The following is a 16,064-nucleotide window of genomic DNA, read 5'->3' as shown; positions in this document are numbered from 1 at the left end:
GCCATGTGGGGATGGAGTGGAGCAGAGCTTCACCCCTGCGGCTGCCATCTCGTAAGGCACCCTGAGGCTGCCCAGAGCAGGCAGGCATCCAGGAGGATAAGGTGTGTGCTGCTTCAGGGATTGGCATGGCTGTCACATGAATGGGCCTCGGGACACCAGCTCACTCGGTGAGTTTGCACTTATTCCATCTACTCCCTAGTAATGCTGCGTGACTGTGTAAGGCATGTCACGTAATCAAAAGCCTTTTAGAAAGGAAATTAAATTTATGGAGTGGCCTATTGCAAAGGGAATGGGTTTTAAAGAAAGGCTGAAATGAGGATTCATAAGGGATGCTGTCCACAGGATACATGAACATAAAGTGCCCTCACCTTGGAGAATACACTGAATTTGGGGCTGCACCTAAAATGGGAAGCAGAGAAGTGAAACTATCCAGTTGTGGATTTTCACCTCATTTAAATTCATATAAATGTAGTGTTCAGTAATGAAGTTCCTTCAGATTTAAGGGAAATCAAGATCCAGCCAGTGTGATTAATCTTGTGAATAAAAAGGCTCAGGATTAAACATTCTTTGTGTGACACTTCAGCAATATGATTTTATAAAAGACACAGCAGGAGTTAGTCTTGAAGTGTCAGAATAGCTTCTTTAGTGACAAAGCATTTATACATGTAAATTTTCAAAGAAAGTTGGCAACCCTTTTGTGGGTTCAATTTGCACCTGTCATTCACTTGCAGATGCAAATTTGAGTTACTTGCAGCTCTAATTACAGTATTTGATTGTCATCACAAATCAGATAGTAAGAGGTGAAATGACTGAGGTTTGTGCCATCATTTGTTGTTAAAACATGAGTGCAAATGTTATCATCAAAAGCAAAGGCAACCAGGGCTTTGCTCTGCTGGTACACTCGGCAAATAAGTACACTATGCAAATAAAAGGAATTTACAGGGGAGAAATAACAAGGAAAAGTGAGCACATGGTGAAAGCAAGACAGTAATAAGGGAAAATACGAAGTGGATTTTTTTTGTCTATTGCAACAAAGTATAATGATAAATATTTATTTCTGTTAGGTTTTTCTTTTAGATCCAGCTGTCACTTGTACCTTCTAAATATCTCTTCTATAAGGAATTCTAGTTTTCTGCTGACAACTTTCTAATTTTCAAATGAAAGATGATGATTTTTTAAAATTATTCATCAGATGACTATTATGCTGCATCTTTCCAATTTGCCATTACATTTATAAGAAAAACTATTATATAGTTATGTTTTAATTCCAACATATAAGATTTTGATTTTTGAATTCTCTTCACTGAAAATGTTGAGGTCTGAAGACTGTTAATTATAACTCGTCATTAATTTCTTTTAAATTTAAACCATGAGGTAGGTACAACATGTTATTGTGCTTCAGCTAACATCTGCTAGGCTGATAATTCAGCACAGATTTTTTTTAGCTAGAAAAATATGACTTTAGTGGAAAATGATAGTTAAAAGAACAATCCAAATAGCGCCTAAAAAGGCGAAGTAATTTCACTTCATGGGTCTTTAATGCTGAGTTAAACTGAGCTAATGAAGAAGAAATGGTCAAGAAAGCATTTATCAAAGCTTGAAGATGCAAAAGTAATCATTTAAAGTGTGTATAAATAGATTCCATGGTGTTGCAACCCACTAAGTGAATTATTCTAATACCTGTATTATTTCAGTTTGCCATAATCTCACCTCTTTCCCTTTTTATTGAACAGACACCTTAACTCAAGGAATGATTATTACTGTGGTGGTTTCTAAAATGGAGTCTGCCTAATCTAATGTTAAAGGTCCTTTTCTTCTTCCTGACTTATCTCATTACCGAAAGAGAATATTTTGGCCAAAATAGTGGCTGTATACATAAGAATGGATTAAATTAGAGATTTTGTGCTGTTTTACAAAATGGTGTCAACTTCCACTATGAATTTCTGGTGACAAACAGCTTTCCTAGGCTGAAAAGCTAATGACATCCAGAAGTGTCCATCCCTCCCACGCATGTGTGGTCCAAAAGGCCAAAGATAATTTCTGGTGGATCAAGATCATAAAGAGAGAATTTATAATCAGCTTTAATGTATTTGTAAGCTTCAGTACATTAGTCCTTCATCAAAGGAAAGATTAAAAAAACAGTATTAGTACGGCTGGACTTGAATAATTATGTGCCCAGGAATAATTATTCAGTTAATAGGACGGGAGGTAGGATAGTTCTCTCATTCTGAGTAAAGGAAAGCCACCTGCAAACATGCAGGGGTCAACTATAGCGATTTTAAATCGTTTCATATTAATACTTATTGCATTGCAAATAGAATAAATATTTGAATAGCTTCTGTAATGTAAGAACTATTTTCAAATTAAATGAGTAAAGTGTGTCTTAGATTCCCCTTTACACAGCATTCCTTTAGTTTTTTGTAGCAAGACCATTCATTGCCTTTAGGGGGCATAAAATGAAGTAATGTCTTTCCCTTTTTCAACTAACATAAGGGTCTACTTTTCTGTTAGTGAGAATTAAAGGGTATGCACTAATACAAGACTAAATGGGACATCCTTAATAAAGGCTCTTTAAGTGATTCCTCTTCTCATCAGCATTTTCTATAGCCTTTAAGATCCTTTTTTTTTTCTGCATTATTTATGGTACCTGCTTACTTTTAGCTAAAATTTAGACAAAGAATGGGAGTGAATGAGCCTTTGTGAAGGGTGAAGAGAAGCTCCAATGGAACAAGAGTGGAAAGAAGTGGGCAAAAGACTTCGGTAACAATTCTAGAGAATTATGATTACAACACAAATAAATATATACCCGTATTTTATTTGTTTGAAACAGTAGTAGAATGGTTTGGGTTAGAAGGGCCATTTAAAGATGATCTAGTCTAACCTCCCTGCCACAAGCAGGGACATCTCTCACTAGAGTTCAGTTCTGGGTCCATCATTTCTTTGTATCAGTATTTTGTTAAGCTAGTTCCTGGTACCTGAAAAGAATGATGGAAAAACCCTAAAGAATTTTGTATTGCGTAAACTGTCAGGGGTAAAGAAATAAATCCAGCTGAGGTATACGTTTAACTTGCAAAATGATAAATTTTCTGTAGAATATTATTTCAAACCTGCAGAAAATAACCTAAAATTGTATGGCTACTATGTGAACCAGTCCTGATTTATTTTTAATTAAAACGGCTATTGCTGTTACCTTCTTGAACTTTCCATAAGATTGAAACAGACAGCACAGAAGAAACAGCTGAATTCTGAGCTCTTCTTTGTCTTTGAGGGTTCAAGTGTATACCCCTGTGTTGCTGTGTGCTGCTTCAGATAGCAATATGCACAACAGGTCTCAAGCAAATGTTTCTTCTAGGGGTTGCAGAGCAATTTAAAAATACAAATTTTCACTGCATACTTGTATGTATAGATTAAGTACATATAACAGGTAAATAGTTCCATGTCTGAGGCATGAGGCCGAAACTGTGTTGGTTTCTAGGCCTTGGCCAGCACTCTCTAATTCCAGGAAGCTGAAAATCTGTCTGCATTTTGGTCTGTAGTTCTCTAAGCTAACTATTGCTGAAGGGAGGGTAATATGGTCCACTATACTCTTGCAGACTGGAGTGAAGTCATGGCAGAAACTCTCATCTTTCTTAATAACATCGGTAGTGCCTGGTGGGTCTCCCACACCTCTCCATCAGGGATGTCATCCTGCTTTGGGGATGGGGCAATCTGAGCCCCTGTATTGGGAGAGAGATACAGGTGTATGAGAAAAGTATGTTTAATCTATGACAGCTTAAAAATAACAGACCCTTTGCAAAAGTAATCTGTGACCTGTATTGCAGCATGATTATCAGGAAGGTGGTTTGATTTTATGCCTTTTAGTGAAACTCATGCCTGTATAAATATGAAAATCACCCAGGTTATCTTTAATAACATTAACCCCAGAGATGTTTCACTAGACTGTAAAATTATAGATGCTTTGAGATCCATCCCGTGTGTTGACATAATGCAGTATGTAACTGGTGTTGAGATCTGGAACAATGATCTAAACAAAATACCACAGAAAGGCCAGGTATTAAAATCAGTAGCATTCATTATCATGGCTTCATACGGAAAAGAAATGGTCCCTCTCTATGCAAGTTGTCTGGATAAATGTATGCTGTTTGCCTTTCCAGATACTACTGTTCCTCTCTGGTGACTTTTTAAAATATAAGATAAAAACTGTTAAAAATGTGTATGTATATCCTTGTTTGTCTGCCTCTCCATTGCTATTAGATGCATAGCTCTAAGAATTTTACATTCATTCTTCCTGTACACTGTGCTGAAAGCCCACCATGGGATTGTTATTCCTTGCCATACATCTTTTACTTTTGTAATTTTATTCTTTCAGAAGTAAGTTGCTGTGGTATGAGAGTGGTGGGCAACAAGGCATTCCAATGTGCGCGTTCAGATAGGGTCGCCTTATCTAATGCAATACGCTGTGCAGATTGCATCCAGGGTTTCCATTAAGAAAAGCTATTGCATTCACCAAGGTTCTGTACTAAAGAGAATGATTGTTGCAGGTGTGACTATAAAAATGCTTGTGTTTAATTTATGATGTATAACTCTGGTGTTCTGTATTTAGAACGAGTCTAAAACTATACTCCTGGTTGATGCAGTGATTAAGGTACTGAGCTTTGGTTTTCAATAGCACGGTCCCACTCCTAAATTCACAGTTAAAACCTCATGGTACTTCATGGGTTCTCTGTATCTTAAATCCATGCACCTGGTACAAACATTTGAATTTTTTAAACACATCAGTCAAATACGTAGTATTTTGCATAGGAACTACAGGTTTAATGCTGAATAACTAATATCTTGTAAAATAAGAGCTAAATAGAACATTTTCAGTACAAATGTTTTAATACTCCATAGTGCCTAGAGTTAATGCATGTCTCTTGCCTACATCTACCGCAAATACCAACACATACCGTTCATCTTTTTTTGTTGTTATTTTTGTCTATTGCTATTTTATGCATGAGAGTTCTTGTTTTCAACTCTGTGCTTGGCTGGCTTTTTCTTTTTTTTTTTTTTTTTTTTTGTTACTTAGTCCTGTGTTTGTACTGATTGCTTTTTTGCATGCAAATTACAGAATGTCATGGAAATGAGAGAGCTCTGAAAAAAAAGGAAAGATAATGCTGAGTTCCAACTGTCTTTTGTTTGTGCGTAAGTGTGTAAAATATGACGTGGAAATATTTTCAAAATGGCCTTTGACTTTCCTTCTGGTGTATATTTTTATTATTCAGTAAATGAGCAGGCATTTTTCCCTTTGGAAAATGTGATTAATCTATTAATAAGTGTTAATGATACAGTGCTGGGCATAAAAAAAAAAATGTCTTGCAGTCTATGGAAATAAGGAATTATATTTTGCATCCTGCCCAGGCTAAAACCACAATTCCATATTCAGTGTAATTTCTGTATACTGTGGGAGAAACCCTGGCCCCATTGAAATCAATGGCAAAAATCATTGTCTTCAGTTGGTCTAGGATTTCACACCTGATTCTAGTTTGCATATGGATTTTCATGTTTCATTACAAATATCTCAGCAGGTAGTCAAAGGTTTCAAGGGAAACTACAGTTCTAATTAAAAGAGAATGTAATGACGGTGTCCCTCCTCCCACTCCCCCAAAAAAAGCGAAACCCATGCTTTTCTTTGTAAAGCATGAGCTTAAATGGTTGAACTTGGAAATGTGATTTAGCGTTTCACAGGAAGTTGTTTTAACCAAATGTAGACAGTTATTAGTTGTCTTATTGAATTAAATGAAAGATAATTTGGCATTTCTTGTATCCACTACTCCTAAGAAAAATGTGCATGAATATAGTTTATTACGGTGGGTATGCTTTTAGTAAACAAGCTTGGATTCTTCATTTAAAAACAAAGCACTGGGCGCTTTGATTCTTGTGCTAGATGTTTCTAATAGCCATACCCCCTAGGGAAGGTTCTGCTGTAATGTTTAAAAACTTAATGAAAAATTGGTTGTTATAAACTAAGATTTCCCTCCTTGCAAATGTTTTTCTTTGAAACATCCATGGGAATTTAATATTCACTGTTTTTTCCTCAGTCTTGTATATTCTTGAATTGTCTTTTTCCTCCATTTTCTCCGTTCTCAATCCTAGGTCCCCTTACAAAGAAACAGACAGATGATTTAGGTGATAATGACGGTGCTGAAGATGAAGGTATTTTTTTGCCGCCAAACTGATTTGCATGACAAGGATCCCTGAAAATCTTTTTTCTTCCCTCTTTTTTTGACTTCTTGTCTTCTTTTGAAGATTTTTTTTTTTAATTCCCATTTTTGATGTGTTTTGTCTTCTTGCTTGTTGTTATACATACATTTTTAATTTTTTAAAAGAAAATGTTGTTAAGTTCTACGTTTTGATACAAAACAGTAACAATATTTAAAGCGGAGGGGTTTTTGTTTTCTTGAAATGGACTTTTGCTATGTTGCATCCCACCTTTTGACTGAATTTTGTCCATACTATTTGAACTAACACTCTTTTAAAGTTTCTCTGTACACCTTTTTGCATGTTTTCTAACCCTATGTATTTCACCAGTAAAAAGATGTTTTTCACTGCCTATTAGTTTGATAAACGTATTAAATATTGTGTTTATAAAAGGAAAAATATAGAAAACTGAGAAAGTGTCTCTTAAGCAACTGAAGTTCCTTGCATAAAACCCTTCTGCACTTAAATTACCATAAACAAATAAATAAATTCAAGACTACCCCCACCTCCCTATACAGGAGAGGTAGCCCTAGAGCAGCAGGCAGTGTTTGCAGGTGGTGAAGCTCTGCACAGCACCTATGAATTCAGTGGAGCTAAACCCAGGTCATTTGAAGGAATCTGGCCTGTTTTCTTTTCTTTTTTTTTTTGTTTTTTTTTTTGTTTTTTTTACAACCACATAAAGACGACTATTTGCTTGTGTTCCTTGGAACCCATATTACCAAGTAAAATCAAAACTTAGTAATGTCAAGCATGCTATTCTGTTTATGAATGATATTTGTTAATCATAAGTGATGCGGATTTGATTTTTTTCAGGGCTGTGAAAATGGTAACAAGGGGCTCTATCTCCTGAGTGGTCTCATTCCTTCAAGTAGATGTGCTTCAAAATTCTGAATCTTAAGCACATACTTCCATATATTATATGGCCAATGAGTAAAACAAATTTCCTTTTAAGACTGATAGAGTTGCTACCTGCTTCTGTGTTAAATATTTGGTTTTATTACATATTAAGCTTTATCATAATAAGTGAATTGCAAGGTTCTTAATTAAGGAATTTTTCATTATACAGTACATTAACTGTGTTACTCAGACATTGTGGCCTTATCACAAGGTCAAGGAAGGCAAATATGACCACTTAACTTCTTAACCGATAGTTGAACAGAGACTTTACAAGTAAACTCTGATTTGTCTATTTTACTTGATCTCTACTGAATGTGAAAGTTAAGCATATAAATGAAAGCCCACCAGCTGGCCCAAGACTTGAAAGAAGACCTAATTGAAAGCTGTCATGTTATTCAGAGTGGAGTATGGTAATTCAGAGCCACTTAGCTCTATCAGGCCAAGTCATTTTTACATTAGTTCATGACAAAATGTTGCAAAAGACATTCTTGTGTATTCTCTAAGACCTGTAATATTGAATTAGCCACAGTAAAAGTGAATGTCTCGTTTTAAAATATGTTTTAAGATACAGTTTGAAACCTAGGTTATTCATCCAGAGGACTTTAATGGCTCTTCTAATTTGCTGTATAATTGCCAAGACAGACACTAATGGCTTAACATTTGTTGAGTCGGTGTCTACTTAGACACACTTAAAAGAGACTACTAAAACAGTTTGCTAAAATTCAGCAGAGTGGCTGTTATCAGAACGTAGTTTAATATGCAAAGTCAAATGAGAATAGGTATCTCTGTCTTTGGAGAACAAGTGTCTGTGTCAGAGAAAACTCATCTCCCACCTTGACAGCTGCACGAGAGAGAAAGGACTGTAAGAACACAGCAGTCAAACTAGAGGGGAAGAAACACACTTAAAGCATTAATAAATCTCTTCCTTACAGAGCTGGGATTAATTTTCTCTGGCATACAAGTGATGGCTTTGTTCTCCTTTCTGTGCCAATAGAAGAATGCAAGCATTAGTTAGATGTTCACTGCTTCCAAGAGTCGGAGACAGGGCAAACTTAAATTTTTATGATCAGCAGACCCTGAAGGCTGCTGAAGATGTCTACTGGGTTGGTAGAAACCCTGTGTGCTAAGGCCCTGCATTTCACTGTCCCTCTGTGGAGTTGTTCTGCATTGAAGCTCTAGCACGTATTGCGTATGCAGAAATGAAGAGTTCACAGACTTTGTCATGTATTTAAATAGGAATAGCAGGAAAGAGAGAGGAAAGTAAAAAGCCACCTTACCTGTCTCAATTTCTGACTTGTCCATTAAACCTTTTGCACTATGGTAGTTTTTAGTAAGTATGTCTACAGATGGAATACTGGGAGCAAAATATAACATGCCAAATGATGCAGTCAGTATTAGGGAGGCTGAGCCAATACAGTGAAAAGGGCTGTCTCATATCCATAGAATCCTTGCTACATAAGCAGATGTTCAGTGACTTCTAAAATGCCCGGGATGGTTTCTGTATCACTGAATAATTTCAGAGCTACCACTTGCATTTTCTGTGTTAAGCATTTCCTGAAGAAAGATCTTTCGTAGAAGTTCCTTGGCTCAAATGCCTGGAAAGTGTTCTACATTGTGTCACTCATGCATCAGAGTTGGTTTAGAAGATTTCATTTTGAAACTGCATTCAATAATCCTGCTCCTATCTGCCACATGTCACTACCAGTATTGCTGTCCAAACCTTTCCAGTGCAAGCACCAGAATCAGTAATCATACTTGGATCTCTGGCATGTGCTGCAACCAGTAGACCAGGCTTAATTAGATCATTTTTCATTTTTGTTTTCAAAAGACCCAAAGGCAGTAGTGCACATTACCAGCTAATGATCTGCAAATTTGCTGTTTAAAAAATGAAGGTGTTTTCAAATTCTACGAGTGTGAAATGTGTGCACTGTCAAATTGTATAAATCTTTTCCCCCCTCAGTCTGGTAGCATTTTTGTTGATGTAACCCTTTCATGCCTATGCATGAAATTGCTTACCTGTTTTTCAATAAGTAGTGAACTACCTGAGCAGAAACCAAAAACAAAAGTGACAAAAACACCTACAATCAGTAAGCATCTTTGAACTGATATAGCAGTAGTGAATTTGCGTATTTACTGACATGCAGGTAAGCAATATGTAGTGTAGAAGCAAAATTTAAGTTGTTTGGCAGTTGAATAAACTACACCTAGGCTGCATACACATGCATAGGACAGGAGTGAGGTTTGGTTTAAGAAGAAAGATATCTTAATATATTTATCCCAGTTTCAGCAAAGCAATAATTTGAATTCATATAATGTGACTGGAGGGGGATCTCTATGCACCCTTATTTCCTCTATGCTACGATCCCTAGCATGACTTAAAATACAGTGACACAACTCATTAATCAGCCTATGTACTCAGTAATCAGAACTGGACTTCTAGGTAGTTAGCACTGTATTAAATATCCATGAAGGATTGCTCACAAATGAATTCTTCTCATCCACCGTTCTGTCGTACACACATTACCTAGAAAATCAATCTGTCAATCTCAGATCCTTATTTAGTCCCCAGTGCTATCTGAGCATCTCAATTTTTAATGTATTCACTCTCACAACATCCCTCTGAGATAGAGGAATGCTATTATTCCATTTTTAGAAATGAGGAATACAGGCACTGAAGAATGCAAATGCCAGGTCCACAGTAAAGCAGCGAACTGACAACGCGTGCCTCAGAAGTGGGGGCTGCAGTGTAATTGCTGGATACTTCTGCTCTTCCCTTCTCTGTTCCAATCTCTCCTGTGAAAGGGGAGACAGATTGGGAACAGATGTTGCTGTTTGTTCACAGACTGTAACTGTGATCATTTTGATCATTTAGTGTGTTGCTGTGTCTTACAGGGGCCATTGGACTTCATAGCATGAAGGAAGTTCTTGGTCCGGAGCATGTTTTAAATCGCAGCTAAAATCCACTCTTCACTCTTAAATTGCTAATGATGCAGAATCCATCTGCAAATTCCTTTGTACGCTTAACATGCTGTAGCTTTGTTAGTGCAAGAGAAGAGTGCATTTCAGAAATGAGGATCTTCTCCAGAAAATTGTATTGCTCTATTAGTATTAAAATAGAGTAGGTTGCTAAGTTTAGCGTGTCATCTGCTTTCAACTGTCATGGTAAGAAGCAGAGAAACAATCTTTCCGTCTGGCACTAGCTGTACATTTTTGGACTTCAGAGATCAGTTAACAACAGAACACGTTCATCCACCTTGAAAAGCAACTACATGCTCCAGCCTTAATTATAGCCTCTAATGAGTTCCAGCCAGGCTGGAGTATCACAAATGTTACCAGTTTAGGTGGACGTATTGACAGATACACATAGATGAGTTCATGTTTCCTGTTCATCATGCCACTCATTCCCGTTAGTTCTGTGATTCCAACTCTGAAGTATAGATTCTCCCATCATTTGCATACTAAATTTTGCAGATTATATTCCCGAAGCAGATTTCCATTTACACAAGGAAGATAATTTAGATGATGTTGAATTTTTGCAGTGATGTTATTAACACTTGAAAACATGCACGGTAAAAATTCTGGTAGACCTTTAATATAAGGACCTCTTTGGGGCTCTGTTATACTTGTGTCAATGCCAAGCATTGCTTGTGCAGTAAAGAGTCTCCGCTTTTGAATTTCTAACAATCTTTAGCCAGCTTAAAATTACTACTTACCTTTAGTGGTCTTCAGGACATTAAGTTAATCTCATGTTAAAAATGTAGCATTAATGGATGTTTACATGTTAATACTAATAAGGGTATTAGTTTATTAAACAGTGCATCTGTGAGGTATATGATAGATTTGACTTGAAAGGTTAAATACTTTCAAAAGGCTTTCAAGTGATCAAAAGCATTGAATTGATTGATACTGTGCTCTACTTAAATGCTTCATGAAAAAGTTTATAAAAGAGCCACGCATTTATCCAGCAATGTTCTGTGTAAGGATTCTGTAGGTTTTTTGGTAACCAGTCTCAAAGTTTTCTGTTGTTTCAGTGCTGTTTTATGTTTTTTAAAAAAACAAAACCAAAACAAAACAAAAAACTAAAACAAGATTTAATTAAAATCTTACATCAAAATTTCACAATTTTCTACACTGTTTAGAAAAATGCTGCTTCTGACATTTTTGTTAAACAGTTTTTAGTTGTCTCTGGGTAAGCTTTCTTTCTTTCCTGTTTTGATTCCCAGCAAATTGCTAAGTCACATGATTAATTCACATCAGCTTCAACTGAGTGAAGCTGTAATTATGTTTTGTTATATATGACAATTGTGACCGGTATTCACAGTTGGACCTGGTTCCCTATTGTGTGATGTAACAAACATGGAATAAAGGACAGCCCCGTTCCTAAATTGCCTGCAATATAATTAAGACCTGACATAAAAAGCAGTTGCAACAAACATTAAGTTGAGAGGAAGAGATGAAAATCATCACAACAAAGTTCATGCATGTGTCATATAAATAAGATCATTCTCAACTACACAGTAAGACCTACTTAGGTGTTTTATGAACTAGCAATTTAAAGCCAAACAAATCACAGCACTCAAAACTTACCTTCTGTGTGAATAAAAGCAGAAAAGTTAAATTCAAGAAAGGTTTTGTACAGTGCTGTCCCTGCATGTGTTTGGAATTGCTTGTCTTTTTTAATTAAAGCAACACTTAATAAAATGTACAGAATACAACTAACTTCAGTTGTAGGTAAATCTGTACTTCTCGGCCGGAACATTTCATTTATACCCTAATTGTTCAGGCCTGTTCAGGAAGAGCTGTTTCCATGAATAACTATTAATCTGTATGAGAAAGTATAACTGCAGTTTCCAAAGAGCACTCCAGTACATGAGTACAAAGGACTGATACCAGTTTTTAGGAAAAAACAAAAAGACTCATCAGATCATTTAGGGTTGGGTTTTGCTAAGCAGCAGTAGGAGCTGAGTGATGAAGCCTCAATTACTTTCTTTATCCAGTTGGCCACTTAACTCTTCTGAAAAAAGCATCTTTCTGCAACTGTTGTACCAATACAGCTTTTTTCCTCAGACTATTACCTAGTATTTTCTCCATTATAATTTTAAAGGGTCATAGTTTTCATGAGGAAACATTTACTCTGTAAGGTGGGAACCTATTTTTGATTATGATACAAATTTCTGCTCTATTCCTCCACTTTAATTATTAAATAACATCCTCTAGTTAGTAACATCTGTACTTAAACAGAATTCTTCCAGCTACGTTTCCAGCACCTTTCAAATATTCCTAGCTATAGACTGTACTTCTGTAGGTGTGAAACCAGTGCCTGTATGGCCACGGTGCAATGATCCCCCTTTTTCACATGAAAAAGCTCTTTTTCATAGCTTCTATATGGCTTGTAGGTCAGCTGGCCTCACACTGTGACAGCTTTGCAGATGTCCCCAGCACTAAATTACTGCCTCAGACACACAGGTGTGCAATTTTTCTTTTGTAGAAGGGGCTTCTTTTAAGACTGATGACTTTGGCGAAGCAGCATGAGGAAAATTTATACCACGTGTCATCTGCTATGACATGGTACATAGGCAGAGATTAAAATTAGGCTTACTTTATCTGCCTGTAATCTTTACAAGCATATTACTAGTAAGAACTAAAAATATGATCCAGACAGAATTTACTCAGAGTCACTTCTTTAAATGCCAGATTTTACTCATGAATGTGTGCTTTTCTCTGATAAAAGACACCCATTCTTTTCTAAATATCCCAATATTATTTTCCAGATAAACAGACCAGTACTACCAATGTTTCATTACTGTTCACAGTTGGTGCTCTGTAATTCTATGTAATTTTAATTAAAGAAGAATTCTGAGTCGGTCTCCCCCTGTGTTACCACCGAGCATACAATTAACTGTGTACAGTTTCTGCTGGGAGCAGTCACATGGTGGTTTCAGATTAATAATTTATGATTACTTCCATACTTATATCAGAAAAAAATAAACGCGTAGACTATGAGCATACCATGTACTGAAAACAGTATATGAATTTCAAAAGACTTTTTCCTTGGTGTAGCGTTTAAACCTCAGGAGCTCATAAGTCTATCCTACGGACAATGGAGATAAATAATCTCCTTAGCACTACACTCTGAAAATTGCATGTTGGAAAGCCCTTACTGTATGCTTGAGTGAGGAAAGCAATACAAGCAATTTCATGTACAACCTTTCATCATCCTTTTGGTCTTGAATAAATGATTGTTCTAGTACTTCCAATATTGAAGATCCAATTTCAGATCTTGACTGTTCTGGCATTTTCTTCAGATTAGAATCAATATCAAAATAATAATAGCAACTGGCTTTCTATAAACAGACACATCTGTGCCGATCTCTTTCAGCAAATTCAAAAAGCAGGGCTTTTAGTTTAACTGCCCTCACCTAGTCTTCTTTACAGTGCTTCAAAAACAATTCAAACAATTCTAGAGAGATCTTACTTGATAGCTTCCTAACTATGATTCATACAAATCAAAAGCGTAAAAAAATACATCTGAGGTTTCTTCAAAAGCTGAAGTGAGCAATCAGGGAAGTCGCTTCAATACTCTCATAATGACAAAAATGTCTTTGAACAGGAATATGCAGTGCAGTTCCTCATTTGGAAGTTTTCATGTGCTTTCTTGCTATTGTTTTCCTTGATTTTTAGCATCTGTTAGAATGGAATATTAGGATTACTTTAGGCAATGGAAAAGACTCAGATGCCTGGTAAATTAGTTCAAAATACAATTTAATCCCGGCATGTGAAAAGTTTAAATTTGCACTTTTGTTAATTTCTTTCCAGTCAAAGAAAAACAAACGTTTAAAAACATGTATTATCTCGCTATTCACCAATTAACTAACTTTTGCTTTGAGTTGATGCTTAAGGGCTTTCCTTGCAAACAGCAGTGTTTATCCACACGTTCACTGAACTTCAGATGTTCAAAATTTTGTCCTGAGTCAATGCATCAAAATGAAAGTCCCGTAATTTCAGGGAGAAGTAGGGATACCCAAATCAGTGTTTGCATTAAAAAGAAACCCCAAATGATATGTCAATGTCTAATTTTATTGTCTGAAAGAATGGCAGAGCTTCTAAGTTTGAAAATTGTTCCTTGAGTTCAAAAAGTGTCACTTTTAAGAACCTTACTATTGGTTTGACAGCAGGCAGCTGTTTTTCAGGTATAACCTACAGTCCTTTTCACAATCCAGTAAAGTAAGAAGTATGCTTACTTCTTAAACATCAGGCTACCAAGGTTATATGTCATATATGTTGGAGGTCCAACTGCTAAAGAGCTTCCAAGTCATTTTTGAAAATTTGGACTTCAGAACTATCAAAAGACATCTGTTTATGTATTTTTTAAGAAATTATTGATCTGTCATACTGGAAGCCATCAGCAACTTGTGTATGAGGAGAAACCTTATTTATCTTAATATGATGAATTGCCTTTAGCTAAGCAAGTAGAAAGATGGACTGAGATTTTCCGAAGCATTCAGGCTATGCTTAAATGAGCTCAAACTGATGTTAGCAGACATTTCACATCAAATTCAGGAGGAAGAGAATCAGACTGCTGTCCCGTTGCATTTGAGCAAATGTTACCATTTTCAATTCCTTTCTGCTTTTCTGAGACCAATAACAGTTTCAAAATTACGAACTCTAGTCATAAATAAACAAGTCACAAAGAAATACTCCTATCTGCCAATTTCCTTTTGTAAAAGATGTTGCTTGAGAAACACTTCAAGAAAAATAACCTCACTAAATAAGTATATGTATATGTATTGCATGCATCTTTTTTTTTTTTTTTTTTTGGTACTTTCTTGAGATAAAATTTGTCTTAATATTTTTTTCCAGACATTCGGGACAGTGGGGGACCTAAGCCTGTGATGGTGTATATTCATGGAGGGTCCTACATGGAAGGCACTGGAAATTTATATGATGGCAGTGTTCTAGCAAGTTATGGGAATGTGATAGTCATCACAGTCAACTATCGCCTTGGGGTACTTGGTAAGAAGCTTTCAGCTTTCCATTAATCCCTGGTATCTGTAATCTGTAATGCAATTCATGCTATAGGTGAGAACGTACTTTTTTATTATTACTATTATTATTATTGTTACTGTTTTTTTGGGGTTTACAAATTTGTCAAAAAAAGATTTTTATTCTGGGGATGAGATAAAATGGCATTGCAAGTGTTATCTGAAAGAACCTCTGTCATGCTTTGCATTTAATGGTGTGAAACAGGTGTTTCTATTGCTAAGCTGTTCAGATGGAAGTGGTTTTTTGTTGTTTTTCTTTTTTGCTTTTTTTTTTTTTCTGTGAATAGCAGCAATGCTTTACTTCATAGACAGGTTAAATATATATATATATATTTATTTGCTTTCTCAGACAAGTTGGAAAGTGAATAGTCACCTTTGATTGTTTCAAACTTGGTGAATAGGATATGCTTATGCTGTTGGTAGGCAAGTGGTATGCTTCTGGTAGCTTGCATTTCTTTCTTAAAAAAAAAAAAACACACCACTTTGCTATTTATTCACTTTAGTCATATATACAATTCACATTTGACAGTTCTTGTGACAATTGCATGATTGTTTCTTTTGTTCTGCATACTCTACTGACAAACTTCTTGCTAAGGCTCCTGAAAGCAGGAATTCAATTCTGGGATATTATGGAAGTCAGTATAGTAATTTCATAATACTTGCACGTGTATATGAGTGTTCCCTGTAATATCTGACGTGGCTTGATAAGATAGGTGCCATTCAGAGCAGCAAGTTGTTTCTGGGTCAATATTGCGGGCAACAGCAATGTCTGCTACTCTGATTTTCTTTTGTATGATCATTTTATTTCATTGGTGCTCTGTTTCTTCATGTTCTAAACTCGTTTAGCATGATACCTGAATTTATTTGTTCTGGCTTGCTCATCTG

The 16,064-nt window shown here is 36.0% G+C and overlaps 1 protein-coding gene across 11 annotated transcripts in view; it reads left to right on the top strand.

Moving 5' to 3' along the window:
- The window catches only part of NLGN1 (neuroligin 1), a 423,737-nt gene that overhangs the window by 215,891 nt on the left and 191,782 nt on the right, over nucleotides 1–16,064 (top strand). For 6 of the 11 annotated variants that reach the window (XM_084528874.1, XM_084528873.1, XM_084528877.1 and 3 more), the window contains 2 exons: nucleotides 6,136–6,195; nucleotides 14,998–15,150. In XM_084528874.1, coding sequence (XP_084385000.1) covers nucleotides 6,136–6,195; nucleotides 14,998–15,150 — 213 coding nt within the window. Of the gene's footprint in view, nucleotides 1–4,603; nucleotides 4,646–5,110; nucleotides 5,185–6,135; nucleotides 6,196–14,997; nucleotides 15,151–16,064 lie in introns of all 11 variants that reach the window. The other 5 variants (XM_084528872.1, XM_084528880.1, XM_084528879.1 and 2 more) reach the window with 3 other exon arrangements.

The sequence above is a fragment of the Aythya ferina genome (genome assembly GCF_964211825.1).
Source record: "Aythya ferina genome assembly, chromosome: 9".
NCBI classification, from domain to species: domain Eukaryota; kingdom Metazoa; phylum Chordata; class Aves; order Anseriformes; family Anatidae; genus Aythya; species Aythya ferina.
The sequence above is the reverse complement of the archived record's forward strand: the minus strand, read 5'-3'. Positions and strand labels throughout refer to the sequence as shown.